This window comes from Dermacentor variabilis, chromosome 7, assembly GCF_050947875.1.
Source record: "Dermacentor variabilis isolate Ectoservices chromosome 7, ASM5094787v1, whole genome shotgun sequence".
NCBI lineage: Eukaryota > Metazoa > Arthropoda > Arachnida > Ixodida > Ixodidae > Dermacentor > Dermacentor variabilis.
In genome coordinates this window covers 128,302,665-128,317,874 of record NC_134574.1, presented here as the reverse complement: position 1 = coordinate 128,317,874, position 15,210 = coordinate 128,302,665, and the positions used below count along the sequence as shown (strand labels likewise).

General features: G+C 45.6%; 1 protein-coding gene across 1 annotated transcript; it reads left to right on the top strand.

Annotated features, from left to right (window-relative positions):
* The first annotated feature begins 2,882 nt into the window (after positions 1-2,882).
* LOC142587122 (uncharacterized) lies at positions 2,883-14,923 on the top strand. Its single transcript, XM_075698011.1, has 6 exons — positions 2,883-2,974; positions 5,564-5,777; positions 6,258-6,434; positions 12,480-12,577; positions 13,853-14,081; positions 14,768-14,923. The coding sequence occupies exons 2-6, from the start codon at positions 5,571-5,573 to the stop codon at positions 14,792-14,794; spliced, it is 738 nt and encodes a 245-aa protein (XP_075554126.1). The 5' UTR covers positions 2,883-2,974; positions 5,564-5,570; the 3' UTR covers positions 14,795-14,923.
* The last annotated feature ends 287 nt before the right edge of the window (positions 14,924-15,210 follow it).

Sequence of the window (15,210 nt, the reverse complement as noted above, 5' to 3'; positions counted from 1 at the left end):
TTCAACGTAAGTGCGTCCTATCGCCATGCTGAGATATCGTTCTATCAGTCAACCAGCCAATCGGGCCAGTAGTGAATCGAATATTTAATCTTCTGGGTCTTGTAAGAGTGCCTAACAACAGGATCGAGGGTCTTCATAGTGACATCACCGAGACGAAGCTCTGCACAAGGGTTGCAAATTTAAATGAAACAACGATATTAGCAAGATGCTTCCAAACACACACACATACACACACGCACACACATACGCGGGCACACACGCACGCACACACACAAACACACACAGAGGAATCCAAAACGCACTCTAAGAACATTTAACGAAAATGTTAATGGCACAAAACAGGACAAGAAGGCAGCCACTGTGCTAAGATGTTTGACGAAACTGCTGACTCCTGAGGAAAAGTTGCGGCGAAAAAACAATTTTGCATTGACTGGAAAACTTCACACTACAACGATGAATGTGAGTGCCTTCATCGGTGACAAAACTTGACGGAACTTAGATCGAGCGAAGTTGATAGAGCAAGGAGTGGAAAAAGAAAGATAAGCGAGGGGACGCACCGTGGTAGTTTGTCAGCGGTAGTTTGCCTGACGTGGCGAAAACTTTTTTTCGCCGCTCACGAAGCAAGATGACACGGAAGGAGTGCGCGTCTTCACCGCGGCCGGACAGCCACAGACATCGCACCGTCGGGTCACGTGTTTAATCAAGTTTGTTGCACTGTTCTTACATAGCGCTACAAAGCCCATGTAAAAAAACAGTTGAATAAAGGTAGCGTGGAACAGTGCAATAAATGTACTTATACGCGCGACCCAGCGGTGCAATAAATCTGGTTGTGCCCGCGAACACGCTATCAACGAATTATCAATACCACACGCAGGCCGAACTCATATGTAGGGCTTAAGCAACGGCGATAGACTGAAGACAACGGTCCTGGCTGCCTCATTTGCAAGGATGTGTTATCTATTGATGCAATGAAGCAAATGGAGCCGAATGAACACATAGGGGACATTTCTTGAAGTTCTGTCAGCGTTTTTGCTGTTGGACCGCGTTAACGGCGGCAAGGTTCTAGCGTTGGAAGGCGACGCATCGGAAACGGTGGGTGTGGCCATAGCCTCTCATTGTTGGTTGCGTTTTATTCGTGCGTTTCTCCTGCGTGCAGAATTGATCATTCGTTGTCAGCACGTTCGACGGCGCTAAATGACCGCGCGCAATCACCGCTAATGGCACCACGCACCTAATCGCGTGGTAGATTTTTTTTTCTCTCAAATCTCGCACGCTTTCTTTGCAGCTCAGGAAAAAATTGCACCCGCGCGCAGATATACGTTCGCGGAAAGAAATTGTTTGGACATTTCTCGATACTTTTCGCAAGTTCTCTATTGAATAAACTTTGTTTAAAGCAACACTTTATAAGTTGCTTAGGTAATAACCGTTAATTAATAAGTTAAGCTTGCAGTAAAATATGTTTGAGTTGCTGAAGAGGATAGCGAGCAACATATACTAAAGATTCTTGCATTCTTGCAGCACTCGATTGGATGTTTGAAGCCTCAGCATGACTTAGTTGAAGCACGTGCCCTGTGTATACTGGCTGTGTTTTTGTCAATCCTTAATGGATTTTTTTTCGAAATCTACCGTGGCATATGGCACAAAAGTTCACTTATGCTAGAGTACAAGGCGGAAATTATCTGCACGAGAAATCAAAAGACTATTTGACAAGCTAACAATTTTTTTTTTGACTCGGGTTGCCACGCGGCAAAACGTCATAATGGAGTTAAATGTAAGCACGCAGGCCCGTTTCATGGAGAACACTGCAACAGTGACTTATAAAATGTGTTGTCGATAATCCGTCTTTCATCAACGAAGTTACACCAGTTAACGTTTGAACCAATTACTCCACCGCACATAATACAGTTTACGCATTGTAGCTGGCGACTTCGAAATATATGTCTACTTAAAACAAATTCAGATGATGACACCAGTTTAGAGATATGCGTTCCCCAAAAATTGCGACGGAATACTTTGGAATTACAGTAGTTCTCGAGCTTAAATGCACAAAAAAGGCGTTTTGTTGAAAAAAGAAAAAGTAAATGCAGCGATAGCGCATTTTCACCGCAAGTTTGACAGTGCTTATCTCAAAACTGGTGAATAAAACAAATCGTTTCAAGTGAATGTACATTTCAAATTTCCGTGTGTCTGTCTCTAATAGTGACCACGCTAAATTAATAAATTTTTGCTACGTGCTGCAGGACATTAGATAAAAGCTTGTGGAGTGCGTAAACATTTTCGAATCCAAGCCAGTCAGACCCTGTAAATTTCCCCCAGTCGTCAGCGGCGATTTCAATCTTCGCAAGCCCGGAAGTTACTCGCTTGTCTACTTCGTGGCTAAAGCGTATGGTCTCAAAGTAACATGTGCCTCATCATAGATGGCATAAACTTAGTGGACATTCGGTCAACATTCGTTCAACGTTTGGTCAACATTCGGTCGACAACCGTGGTGGTACAGATCACGCATTCGTAAGGGGGCGTATACAGGCGGTCAACTTTCACAGATGCGTTTCCTACTTCAGCGTCCTTGTGTCTATTTTGCCTTGCACGTCCTAGTCGCACCCAGACACGACGGAACTCGTGCAAGAACCAAAGCATGAAAGTCGCGCGCACCAAGTGCAAGACATCATCGCGTCCCCGTGCGCCGTTATGCGTACCAGCGAGCTTTGTCTTCGAGTTTCAACCGTGTTAAACACGCGTGTAGCATGAGTGTACACTAACTAAGGCGTTAACCATTGGTTTAGACTTTCTTCATAAACTCCAAGAAGCTACGTGTCGTTTATGCGTACAAACGTTGCAAGGAATTTGTGCTTTTTTTTGCTGTTTTTATATTGCAGGAACCAATCAATGCGCTAGATAAGGATTTCAAAGTCGACTTCAAGAATAAATGCGTGAAGGAGTCAAAGGTCACTGTTGTCCTTGAAATTTTACCCTCGTAAGCACTCTGCACTTTTCTGCATGTTCTATGTATCGGATTCTGCGGCCCTCTGCCACTAGGGACATTCAACTGAACAAATTAGAATCGAATAAGGTACAGATTAGATTTCAATTCGATTCCCATTCCTTATAATTCCTGGATAACTCATGAAAAGCAAAACGAATCCAAATTTGACTTGCATCGAATTGAATATAAAGAATTTGGTTTCACAAGCCAGCGAAGAACGTTTCACTTCATTTTGAACACAGCCATGATTGCCAAATTGTGTATCTCGCTTAAGACGATCTAAGAAATCTTCAGGCATTCAAGGGAAGAAAAATCTTTGATCAGGTGACTGTGTGGAAAATATCGCAACATAAAAGAAAGAAATTGATAGACACGGTGCTTCTGAAGTCGATGCATCTTTTCATTGGCTCGCTAATTCCAGGAGAGATGCGCTGCAAAATCTCGTATGAGGCGGCCTTGCAGGGTTTATATTGTATTCACGCTACAGGAACTTATAACTTATAACCAAGTACCAGGCACAGGCAAATACGCACTTTAAAGTTCTACGGCTAGGTTCAAGATACAAGGGTGAAAAGTATTTGAAATGGAGAAAGAAGACAGTACAGGATTATTTACAACCACATGATGTCCGCAGACAATGAAACCAAGGAAAGCATGGGGGTTTCATTGTTGGCTTTGTACGATTGTGAGTAACGAAAATCGGGTCACTCGGTTCCCTTTATTGCTCTTTCATTAGAGGATTGGTTGTATCCGATATAATGAATGTACTTATTTATTTATTTGTTTGTTTGTTTGTTTGTTTGTTTGTTTGTTTACAGAAGACAGCAGTCCTTGATAGGCCCTAAAAGAGGGGCAATTTAACAAAGATTAAAAAAAATCAGCGGACACCTAAGCATTTCTTACGAGTTGTGAATGCGAAAGCATTGATGTCCGATTGAACGCCGCTGAGCGGTCCTTTGAGTTTCGCGCTGCGAGTAATGTATGCACAGCGGCGCGTGCTTCCCGAGCCAGCAGGCTGCGGTGCCAACGCCGCGTGCCACCGATGCCGTCCTGCGCGACGAGAGAGCGAGCAAGCGCGTCACGTGACCGGCCCGCCGACGACAGCCCGTGTCGTCACGTGGCTGTCGCGTCACCGGGCCTGCTACGTCGAGGCGCGCTGGTCACGTGGCGTCGCGGCGATGCAGCGTCTGGCGCGCTATCGCTTCAGCAGGTGTTCCGATTCACCCGCTGCGCTCCGTCGAGGCCCGTTCGTGACGCGGCGTCGCATCCAATGGGAATTTAGGTGCCTTTTCGCTGCTACAGACACCGCCGGCTTTTTCGCTGAATGGGCCCATTTGTCGCTTTCGCATAGAAAACAACGGAGTTATGAACACAGACAATGCGATTGTATGGGGAGTGAATCATTCAATAGTAAAAACGTTATTGATGTAGGAATCAAACATAGATGTATGATCAACATAAAGAAACACTGGCCAATAGAAACGCTGTTAACAGCAATAGTACGTGCCAACATCATAATGAAACGGCCAACAAGGAAACATACAGCTGTATTATATGTAAATAAGATCAGTTATTTAAATACTCAGTGTTAGGGCTGGTGGTAGTTTGTCCCTCTCACTTACTGCTGTACGAAAAAAAAAATTATTTAATGCTCTTAGTTGTGGGGTTGTATTAGGTTAGTTATGGGGTTGTAAACAGCGCAGGTGATCATGCCACGTTTCCCTTATAGATACGTAGCTTAGGCATGCTCAGAATTAAGAAAAACCTAGTTGTTTTTAATGAAAAAGAACAGCAATATTCAGTTACATTTACGCTGGATTCCTCTAAATAGGAAGCTTTAGCTCGGCGCCAACGCCGATGCAGCCTTACTGAAATACAAGTAAAACGCAGAAATGCTTTTAGGAGACAGCCCTTGAACCGATTTTAATTTAATGCGTTGCATTTACGAGAGAACGTTAAATCCTAGCAGACTCTAATGAACAAAATCTTGATTTACGCCTGGAATACTTCTGGAAAATTTTGGAAAAGTGGTAAGTCTCAAAAAAAGAGAAAAGAAAAAACAAATAGAAGCACGAAGTGCACACATATGTACCTTGACCCCAAAACAAAGACTGCAGTTCCGTAAACCGAATCTGTTAGAGCATCTCGAGGGAACAAATTTGATATATGAATTTAGAGCTTACGCGAAATTGTCACAATGTTTACCCAAGTTTTGCAAACGACCTCCTTCAAAATTAGTGGAGCGTTTCAGAGTGGTGTATAATAAGTGAATTTTGTCCGCTTATAGATTTATTATTACGCGCAGTTTACAAAATTGTCATATATTTTTCTTTTGCTTTTGATATAGTTGCAGACTTGACAGTTCTCCTTTCTGCCATTTTTAGTTTTCCGATTTCCAACAATATTCATTTAAAAATAATCAGTCGCCTAAATAAAAAGTCTGGCTCCTACCGTCCCAGTGTTGTAAAGTTTCCTACGAAATGACACGCGGATTAGTAAATAAAGGCGCCCCAATAGATTTTGCCGGCTAGGGAAAATCACTCAAAAGAAGGCAGCTACGTAATTTCTCGCTCTTTGCAGCAAATTCATGGAGCTTTGCTACGAGACGGTCGAGGACAGCAACAAATACTTCTACGTGCGCCAGGATCCGCAAGACAGCAAGCTCTACGTGGGTAGCAGGCACCTGCAGTACAGCAACCATCACCGTTACGACCTGACTCTGAAGAAGGCCACCACCATTAGCAGAAAAATTTACGTCATCCAGTTGGAGTGGAATTCCAGTAACAAAATCGAGGTACGTATGATTGTTCACTCTGATTGCCGAGATTGAGGAAGAGGAAGAGAGAAAAAAAAATCTAGTGAAAAGACTTCTTTTCTGCTTCTGCATCAACTTGGTTGCGCAGAATCTTCCCCTTTTTGTTGTTGACACGATGTAGTAGGAGAGACTGACGCCTTTAGGCGGCACCGACTACTCCACGGGGGTCTCAACAGAATTTGTCACAAAATGTGGCACACAAAAAAAAATCGCAAAAAAAACGTCTGTCGGCAATGTGACAGGAGGACGTGGGTCTAGGGACCCACCAAAGATAAACGAGCATTCCGTATATGTAAGCACGTGCGATTCGTATGTTTCCGAGAACGCGCAAAGAAGTTCGCAGTCCCACAGACGAGTGCACATGCCGTAAGTTATTGTGTGCCCTGGCAGGGTCGTGCAAAACGCGAGCCATCCTTAACTCCTCCGTGATCGAGCCTTCCGGGCGTTCCGCCATTGCAGGTGTACCTGGACGGGACGCCCACTATCTCTTCAAGTCCCGCTGCGACCATGCTCAAGGACTGTGCGCGCCTGACCCCCGGTGAGGAGTTTGTAGGAGACACATCCAAGAAGATGCACGGCTTTATAGTTTACGAAGCACACCACACTTCTCCTAAACAGATGACCCTGACAGAACTGGTATGTATTCGACTACGTGTGCAATATCTCTTGTTCATTGAATGAATGAATGAATGAATGAATGAATGAATGAATGAATGAATGAATGAATGAATGAATGAATGAATGGTGTTTCTTATTATTAATAGACAAGATACAGTACAAGGGAATGTTATACAGGAGGATGTACCGAGGTCAAATACTGTAATCAAAGACTGTAATATATATACAGCTGCATCGAAGCATTGCAACAGGTGGGAAATAGAGACTATACATAATTTACGATGAGGAATAAGGGAATAAAGAAAGCATGACAAGTGCAGGTTATCGCGACAAGTGCAGAGGTGCAGATTCGCGCAGATACTGTGACATGGCATCTCAGAGGTGCGAGTAACACCGCTTTTGGTGTAATGTGTCCTACATGTTTATTGTACTAGTGAGAAACGAATTTTCGTAGACAGTCAGCGGCACAAACTTTTGCTTTGCGAATTTTCTCGGCATGAAGGAGCCTCTTTGAAAGAAACTGTGGAGGAGATAGCTGAGTTTGAACGAAGATAAAGGCTTTGCCAAATTATATTCGATACGCGAATTCGAGCTTCCTGTCCAGCCGGTGGCGCTCGGGTAATCGGTCCCCCTCTGCAGTTGGTATTTCAAGGTCCTTGAGGGATATGTTTTATGTATGTACCTATATACAAGCAACCGTCGTGGTCCGGAATTTCGATCCGGACCGGGTGCGATCGCGTTGGAAAGTGGCCGTCTGACGTCGGCAATAAATTTGTGACCGAGTTGGGGCACTGCCTTGTTCTTTACAGTCATCACAATGTGACGCGAGCGATGTAAGCACCCGATCAGTAAATATGGCTTCAAGCATGGCTTCAAGCCGGGTCGTTATGTAGATGGATTGTTTTGCATATAAAAGACGCTCACAGCGCCGCTAATTTAGATTTTCTTCGTGCTCCTACCTGCGGCATGCTACTTTGCTCGCGCGGCTTAACTGGCGCGTGAAATAAGGATCCCTTTCGCGAGTAATCACCAGCGTTTGATTATGTAGAGTGACCCGATTTCCTACAGCACTCAGTCATGTCCGCGACTCAGGGGCACTGCAAAGCACCGACCCATCTTTAAAGATGTCGCAACAGCGAAGCAACACCAACGGAGACGGCAGGGTCAAAAAACACGTACTATCCCGCTTTCCTACAAGTTGACCAGAATGCGAAATGGGGATGCGGCCAGTCTCAGCGCCTAGCGGGCACACGTGACACATCACACCTACCGACTGAAAACAGGCGGTGCGGCCTGCTTCAGCGCCAGCGGCGCAACCAATAAGTTCGGCCGCGCCGAGAACCAGCTGATCTAGGTTCAGCCGCAAGTTCTCACACTACGGTGTGCACTGCAACGTTGCCTCGTAGTTATCAAAACGTCGTGATGCCGCTGTGAACAAGTCCAAAAAAAAAAATACGGCTATCGAAAGAATTTTGCTGTTTACCATCACGGTCATATCGCGGCGGACAGACGGCAACTCGTCATTTCATAGTTTCCCGAAAGTAGCAGACGACGCCCAACGGAGAGCGACATGAATGAGAAAATTGCGCATTGGAAAAAAAAGATGACTGACACTATATGGTGGCTTGTTCGAAACAGTTCGCTCGAGACGATTTCTGTGTTCCCGGCGAGGAGACCGTTTCCTTGTTTTTTTATATACCTTAAACGTGTTTCTGGCGTCTCGAGTCGCGGAATGTACTTTGTTCAGGCAGACGCTTTCATAAATTAGTAATGTACGCTTAAGCTTGATTTTGGTGTGGTTAGTTCCGTCTCCTGCCGCAGCATTTGCGTTACTAATGCCTTAAGCAGCAGGAATATTCTCGTTAGCGTACTTTTGTCCGCAGGCAACGGTGGCAGCAATTACAGATATACATCAGAAGGTCCGAAAGTTGATCTTGACACAAATTATACCCCGAGGCGACACATCGTTTTGTAAGCAAGCTTTAGTGTAGCGGTGTAAGCAGAAAATGCTGTTTTCTCATTCAGCGCGGTGTGCTGTCAATTTGCTCGCAAGAGATTTAGACGCAACTGCAAATAGCGCTCGTTTCAGAGTTGGAACGTTCGGCCTGGCCAAAGCGCCGCTAGTTTGATTTCCGACACTGTGCTCACCGCTAAATTCCATTGCAACTGGTTCGATTCCTTTCTGAGTCATGCACTTGTGCTAATGCAAGTGGAATTGCTCAAAATAAAACAATCGCTAAATTTCGGAAACCCATTGGAAGAAACGCAACTTGGGCCGATTGGTTGGTACTTAGTTCTGTATAACGCTCGGTTCGAGATATCTTCTTCCATCGCCTCCAAGGTTGAGCACTAAAATCGGTCGCGTGCGCCGCCCCATCTCGGAAGCCATGCTTCTTTCCTCCAAACATGTGCCTCAGAGCCAGTGAGACCGCCATCAATTTTTTTTTTTACCTTATCGACCACTGTGGTTTCTTTCCGCAGCTGCAATTGTGTGCATTTGCAAGGAACGTGGAACGAAAAGCGGTGGTGACACTTCTCTGTAAGCACACTGTCCCGAATATAAATGCACAATCATTTCTACGTCCACTCACTCGGGGAGACCGCCGCTGACGCGTTACGCTTTCACTGCACAAAGGAAAACGTCGTATTAATCAAACAAAACAAAAGAAAAAATAAAATTAATAAAATAAGATAAGATTACAAAAGATATAAAACTCAAGGAAGAAGAAGCCAATGACAGTGATTTTCGAAACATGCGATTTCTTGAGCCAAAGTCAGGTACCTTGAGTCCCTGCGCTACCCACCCGCTTCGGCGAAGCGGCGTACCAAACCAGACGTCTATCGTGTTTTCGCAACTGTGCGTATACTCAAGGACCGCGTGTGATGAAGGGCGTGAAGAAAATAATAATAACGTGGTGGTACTAACGTGCGCATATGTAAGTTATTCTAAGTGTGCTAGCACCGTATACCTTTCAATGTTGTCTCCAGGTGTCTTGGAGGTTGGAAAAGGGTATTCTAAGTGTGCTAGCATCGTATACCTTTCAATGGTGCCTCCAGGTGTCTTGGACGTTGGAAAAGGGTATTCTAAGTGTGCTAGCATCGTATACTTTTCAATGTTGCCTCCAGGTGTCTTGGACGTTGGAAAAGGGTATTCTAAGTGTGCTAGCATCGTATACCTTTCAATGTTGCCTCCAGGTGTCTTGGACGTTGGAAAAAGGTGTTCTAAGTGTGTTAGCACCGTACCCGTTCAATGTTGCCTCCAGATGTCATGGACGTTGGAAAAGGGGTATTCTAAGTGTGCTAGCACCGTACCCTTTCAATGTTACCTCCAGATGTCTTGGACGCTGGAAAAAGGCGTTCTAAGTGTGTTAGCACCGTACCCGTTCAATGTTGCCTCCAGATGTCATGGACGTTGGAAAAGAGGTATTCTAAGTGTGCTAGCACCGTACCCTTTCAATGGTGCCTCCAGATGTCTTGGACGCTGGAAAAAGGTGTTCTAAGTGTGTTAGCACCGTACCCGTTCAATGTTGCCTCCAGATGTCATGGACGTTGGAAAAGGGGTATTCTAAGTGTGCTAGCACCGTACCCTTTCAATGGTGCCTCCAGGTGTCTTGGACGTTGGAAAAGGGTATTCTAAGTGTGCTAGCATCGTATACCTTTCAATGTTGCCTCCAGGTGTCTTGGACGTTGGAAAAGGGTATTCTAAGTGTGCTAGCACCGTACCCTTTCAATGGTGCCTCCAGATGTCTTGGACGCTGGAAAAAGGTGTTCTAAGTGTGTTAGCACCGTACCCGTTCAATGTTGCCTCCAGATGTCATGGACGTTGGAAAAGGGGTATTCTAAGTGTGCTAGCACCGTACCCTTTCAATGGTGCCTCCAGGTGTCTTGGACGTTGGAAAAGGGTATTCTAAGTGTGCTAGCATCGTATACCTTTCAATGTTGCCTCCAGGTGTCTTGGACGTTGGAAAAGGGTATTCTAAGTGTGCTAGCATCGTATACCTTTCAATGTTGCCTCCAGGTGTCTTGGACGTTGGAAAAGGGTATTCTAAGTGTGCTAACATCGTATACCTTTCAATGTTGCCTCCAGATATCTTGGACGTTGGAAAAGGGGTATTCTCAGTGTGCTAGCACCGTACCCTTTCAATGGTGCCTCCAGATGTCTTGGAGGCTGGAAAAAGGTGTTCTAAGTGTGTTAGCACCGTACCCTTTCAATGTTGCCTCCAGGTGTCTTGGACGTTGGAAAAGGGTATTCTAAGTGTGCTAGCATCGTATACCTTTCAATGTTGCCTCCAGGTGTCTTGGACGTTGGAAAAGGGTATTCTAAGTGTGCTAGCATCGTATACCTTTCAATGTTGCCTCCAGATGTCATGGACGTTGGAAAAGGGTATTCTAAGTGTGCTAGCATCGTATACCTTTCAATGTTGCCTCCAGATATCTTGGACGCTGGAAAAAAGTGTTCTAAGTGTGTTAGCACCGTACCCGTTCAATGTTGCCTCCAGATGTCATGGACGTTGGAAAAGGGGTATTCTAAGTGTGCTAGCACCGTACCCTTTCAATGTTGCCTCCAGATGTCTTGGACGTTGGAAAAGAGTATTCTAAGTGTGCTAGCACCATACCCTTTCAATGGTGCCTCCAGATGTCTTGGACGCTGGAAAAAGGTGTTCTAAGTGTGTTAGCACCGTACCCGTTCAATGTTGCCTCCAGATGTCATGGACGTTGGAAAAGGGGTATTCTAAGTGTGCTAGCACCGTACCCTTTCAATGGTGCCTCCAGATGTCTTGGACGTTGGAAAAGGCTATTCTAAGTGTGTTAGCACCGTACCCTTTCAATGTTGCCTCCCGATGTCTTGGACGTTGGAAAAGAGTATTCTAAGTGTCCTAGCACCGTACCCTTTCAATGGTGCCTCCAGATGTCTTGGACGCTAGAAAAAGGTGTTCTAAGTGTGTTAGCACCGTACCCTTTCAATGTTGCCTCCAGGTGTCTTAGACGTTGGAAAAGGGTATTCTAAGTGTGCTAGCATCGTATACCTTTCAATGTTGCCTCCAGATATCTTGGACGCTGGAAAAAGGTGTTCTAAGTGTGTTAGCACCGTACCCGTTCAATGTTGCCTCCAGATGTCATGGACGTTGGAAAAGGGTATTCTAAGTGTGCTAGCACCGTACCCTTTCAATGTTGCCTCCAGATGTCTTGGACGTTGGAAAAGAGTATTCTAAGTGTGCTAGCACCATACCCTTTCAATGGTGCCTCCAGATGTCTTGGACGCTGGAAAAAGGTGTTCTAAGTGTGTTAGCACCGTACCCGTTCAATGTTGCCTCCAGATGTCATGGACGTTGGAAAAGGGGTATTCTAAGTGTGCTAGCACCGTACCCTTTCAATGGTTCCTCCAGATGTCTTGGACGCTGGAAAAAGGTGTTCTAAGTGTGTTAGCACCGTACCCGTTCAATGTTGCCTCCAGATGTCATGGACGTTGGAAAAGGGGTATTCTAAGTGTGCTAGCACCGTACCCTTTCAATGGTGCCTCCAGATGTCTTGGACGCTGGAAAAAGGTGTTCTAAGTGTGTTAGCACCGTACCCGTTCAATGTTGCCTCCAGATGTCTTGGACGCTGGAAAAAGGTGTTCTAAGTGTGTTAGCACCGTACCCGTTCAATGTTGCCTCCAGATGTCATGGACGTTGGAAAAGGGGTATTCTAAGTCTGCTAGCACCGTACCCTTTCAATGGTGCCTCCAGATGTCTTGGACGCTGGAAAAAGGTGTTCTAAGTCTGTTAGCACCGTACCCGTTCAATGTTGCCTCCAGATGTCATGGACGTTGGAAAAGGGGTATTCTAAGTGTGCTAGCACCGTACGCTTTCAATGTTGCCTCCAGATGTCATGGACGTTGGAAAAGGGTATTCTAAGTATTCTAGCACCGTACCCTTTCAATGTGGCCTCCAGATGTCTTTGACGTTGTAAAAGGATCGCCTACATGCCGCGGATACGCCTCGGTCCGTGGTGATCTTTAGTGTACCGAGCTGTTGCGCTGCCGCTGCTCTCATCGACGTGTTCGCCTCTTTTTCTTTGCAGAACCACAGCTACACGCTTCCCCCGCAGTACGTCGTGGGCGCCGGCGGTTTCCTGCGGTTCACCGGGAAGTGCATTATGCGCGAGAATCCCACGGGAGAGTAAGGACTGCTTCAATCGATCAATCAATCGATCGGTTTAAACACTCAGTGCGTGTTGTTTCCGAAGTAAAAGAAAAAAATACAGCTCGACGCCAGTGACTCTACAGTTCCCTCTTAAATAACAAACTGGCACGGGCAATTTAATTTTTTTTTATTTTATGGTACAAACGCGGTGATTATTTTTAGGTCTTACAGAATTTTTAACGATTGCCTGCCTGTTGCAGAAAACGTAATCATAGTCCGCGAGTTGGATTATGCTAAGACGCAGGTATCAGCTGCGCAAGAAATCGAAATATATATTCAGTTAATGAAACAAATATTATAATTAGCTTCTTATTTGTTACTTTTCGGCACGTATCGCACATTACGAATTTTAGCCGCCGAACTTGCAAGGCGTATTCACTTGAGATGAATTTTCAGAACGACACTTTATCAACAAGCTATATGCTGAAAGAGAGGTGCCAAACGATTGCGAGGAGTGTAATGGCATCGTTACTCTGGACCGTTTGCTTCGGCAGTGTCCTGTGTCTTTCACAGACTGTGACAAGGAAGGACACTGGTGGTGAAGAGCCCCTCACAGTAGAGTTCCTTTAGATCAACCACAGGTCGTCCAGACGGCCCACGATACGGCGGTAAGGTTAAACCTTACTGTCCCAACTTGGGAGCCACCTGCGTCAACCTAAGGGTTGATCTTCAGTACCTGAACAAAGTTCATCATACCATACCAATTTGGAAATAGGCGCCGTCGAAATCCCTGTAAAGATTCACTGTCGTTCCAGTTTCCCGAATGAAAGAAAGAAATAGGCGCCACTTTCCTGAATGAAAGAAAGAAATGCGCGCCACTTTTCTGAATGGAAGAATGAAATACGTGCCACTTGCCCGAATGGAAGAATGAAATACTCTCCACTTTCCTGAATGAAAGAATGAAATATTCGCCACTTTCCTGAATGAAAGACTGAAATGCTCGCCGCTTTCCCGAATGAAAGAAATGCGCGCCACTTTCCCGAATGAAATACGCAAGAATGAAATTGGCAGACCACCAGCGCTCGTTTAACCACTTAAACGAAAGCTACACTTAACATATATATATATATATATATATATATATATATATATATATATATATATATATGTGTGTGTGTGTGTGTGTGTGTAGTATATTCCAAGATATGCATCGGGTCTGTACAATCTTGTTTTTGTTCGCTTTGTTTTGTTTCCTGTTTCGCGTGCGATCCGAATTCCTTTTTTTGTTCTCGGCGACCCCGCCGCCGGCAGGATCAGAGTGTTGTACGGCGGCCAGGTTGCGGCCACGCTGGGGGGCTTGCAGAGGAACATGGACATGACGGTCGTCATTCAATTCCACGCCGACAAGATGGCCATCTCGCTGCTCGGCGCGCCCGAGCCGAAGTCGGCGGTCGTCGTGCCCTTGACGAGATCGGCCGCCGACCCGACCATCAAGGAGATCACGGTCAGCCGAAACCTGCAGACGCACACCGTGGAAATCGTGAGTGCCGCACGGAGGCGCCTTCCTCCTTTTTCGACGCTTCGTCTTGTTTTTCTGTATTTCTGTTTTTTTTGTGTGTGTGTGTGATGAAGTGCTATACGATAATTTTAGATTACGGTACTTACGAGCGTTCGCGCAAACTCCATTCTAGGCCCTGTGCGTTCTCTTTCTTTCTTTTTTTTTGTGTAAGCCCGGCGATTTGCGAACCCCAACGCTTGGTAACCCTAATCTAAAGACCAAACTACACGTAGCTCGCGCCTTGCGTTTGTTTGTCGCGCCTCGCGAGGAATGCAAGTTTCAGCCCACAAGCCGCGCGCGTCCACTTGGCTACATATTGTCGCCTTTGTAGACATCGCTTCGTATACATTGTTTCGTACCGCAACAATATTTTTTTTTTGTACTGCTTAGCACGTATAGAGCGTTCTATGGGAATATTTATGCCGCGCAATCACAGCCCCGCCGCAACATCGCTTCAATTTATCGCCCCAAATGATGATGATGATTATGATTATGGTGATGATGATCGAGCATTGAGCGAGTAACTACAGGAGGGCCTATCGTTTTGTTGGCAGATGGATCACTCTTAGAGTTAAGAAATCCTGAAACTGAGAGCGCACCTCTAAGTTATTTTTTCGGCACATCTTATCACCTCGCCTTGTCTGATGCGAGCTCCTTCTCGTTCGCAGTACACCGGCCTTTCATCAGCCGTGTGAAACAAGTGCGGGGGCCGGAACGCACGCTGGACCGTTCAGACGCTGGAGACGCGTGGCTCACCTGCGCGCACGTTGACTTTCAACCTTCGCGCCTCCGAGGAAGAGAACGAACGGTGTTCAATAAACGATTGCTCCTCACAAGGTGTTCGCTTCCTCGATCCCTTTCCTTGTTTGATTTCCTTTCCTCTATTGAACGATTACTGACGTGATTTAGCGAGGCATTGGTTTGTGCTAGCACGTGATCCTTAGATTTCGAGATACGAATTTTAGGACGCCGCTTGGAAACACGACACGGCAGGCGCAAGCGCTAACTTCCAACTAAAGTTCAATGCCAGACAGCTTGGATAAATATGCAGAGTCAATACGGGTAAAGAACAAAAGAACAAGGAGCAGGAGCGGAAAGTAACGAGTCGATA

Excerpts from the sequence above, each read along its gene's own strand:
- LOC142587122 (XM_075698011.1), top strand. The coding sequence starts at position 5,571 with ATGGAGCTTTGCTACGAGACGGTCGAGGACAGCAACAAATACTTCTAC. Across the intron at positions 6,435-12,479 it reads AGATGACCCTGACAGAACTG|AACCACAGCTACACGCTTCC; the intron begins GTATGTATTCGA and ends TTTTCTTTGCAG. Across the intron at positions 14,082-14,767 it reads AGACGCACACCGTGGAAATC|TACACCGGCCTTTCATCAGC; the intron begins GTGAGTGCCGCA and ends TCTCGTTCGCAG.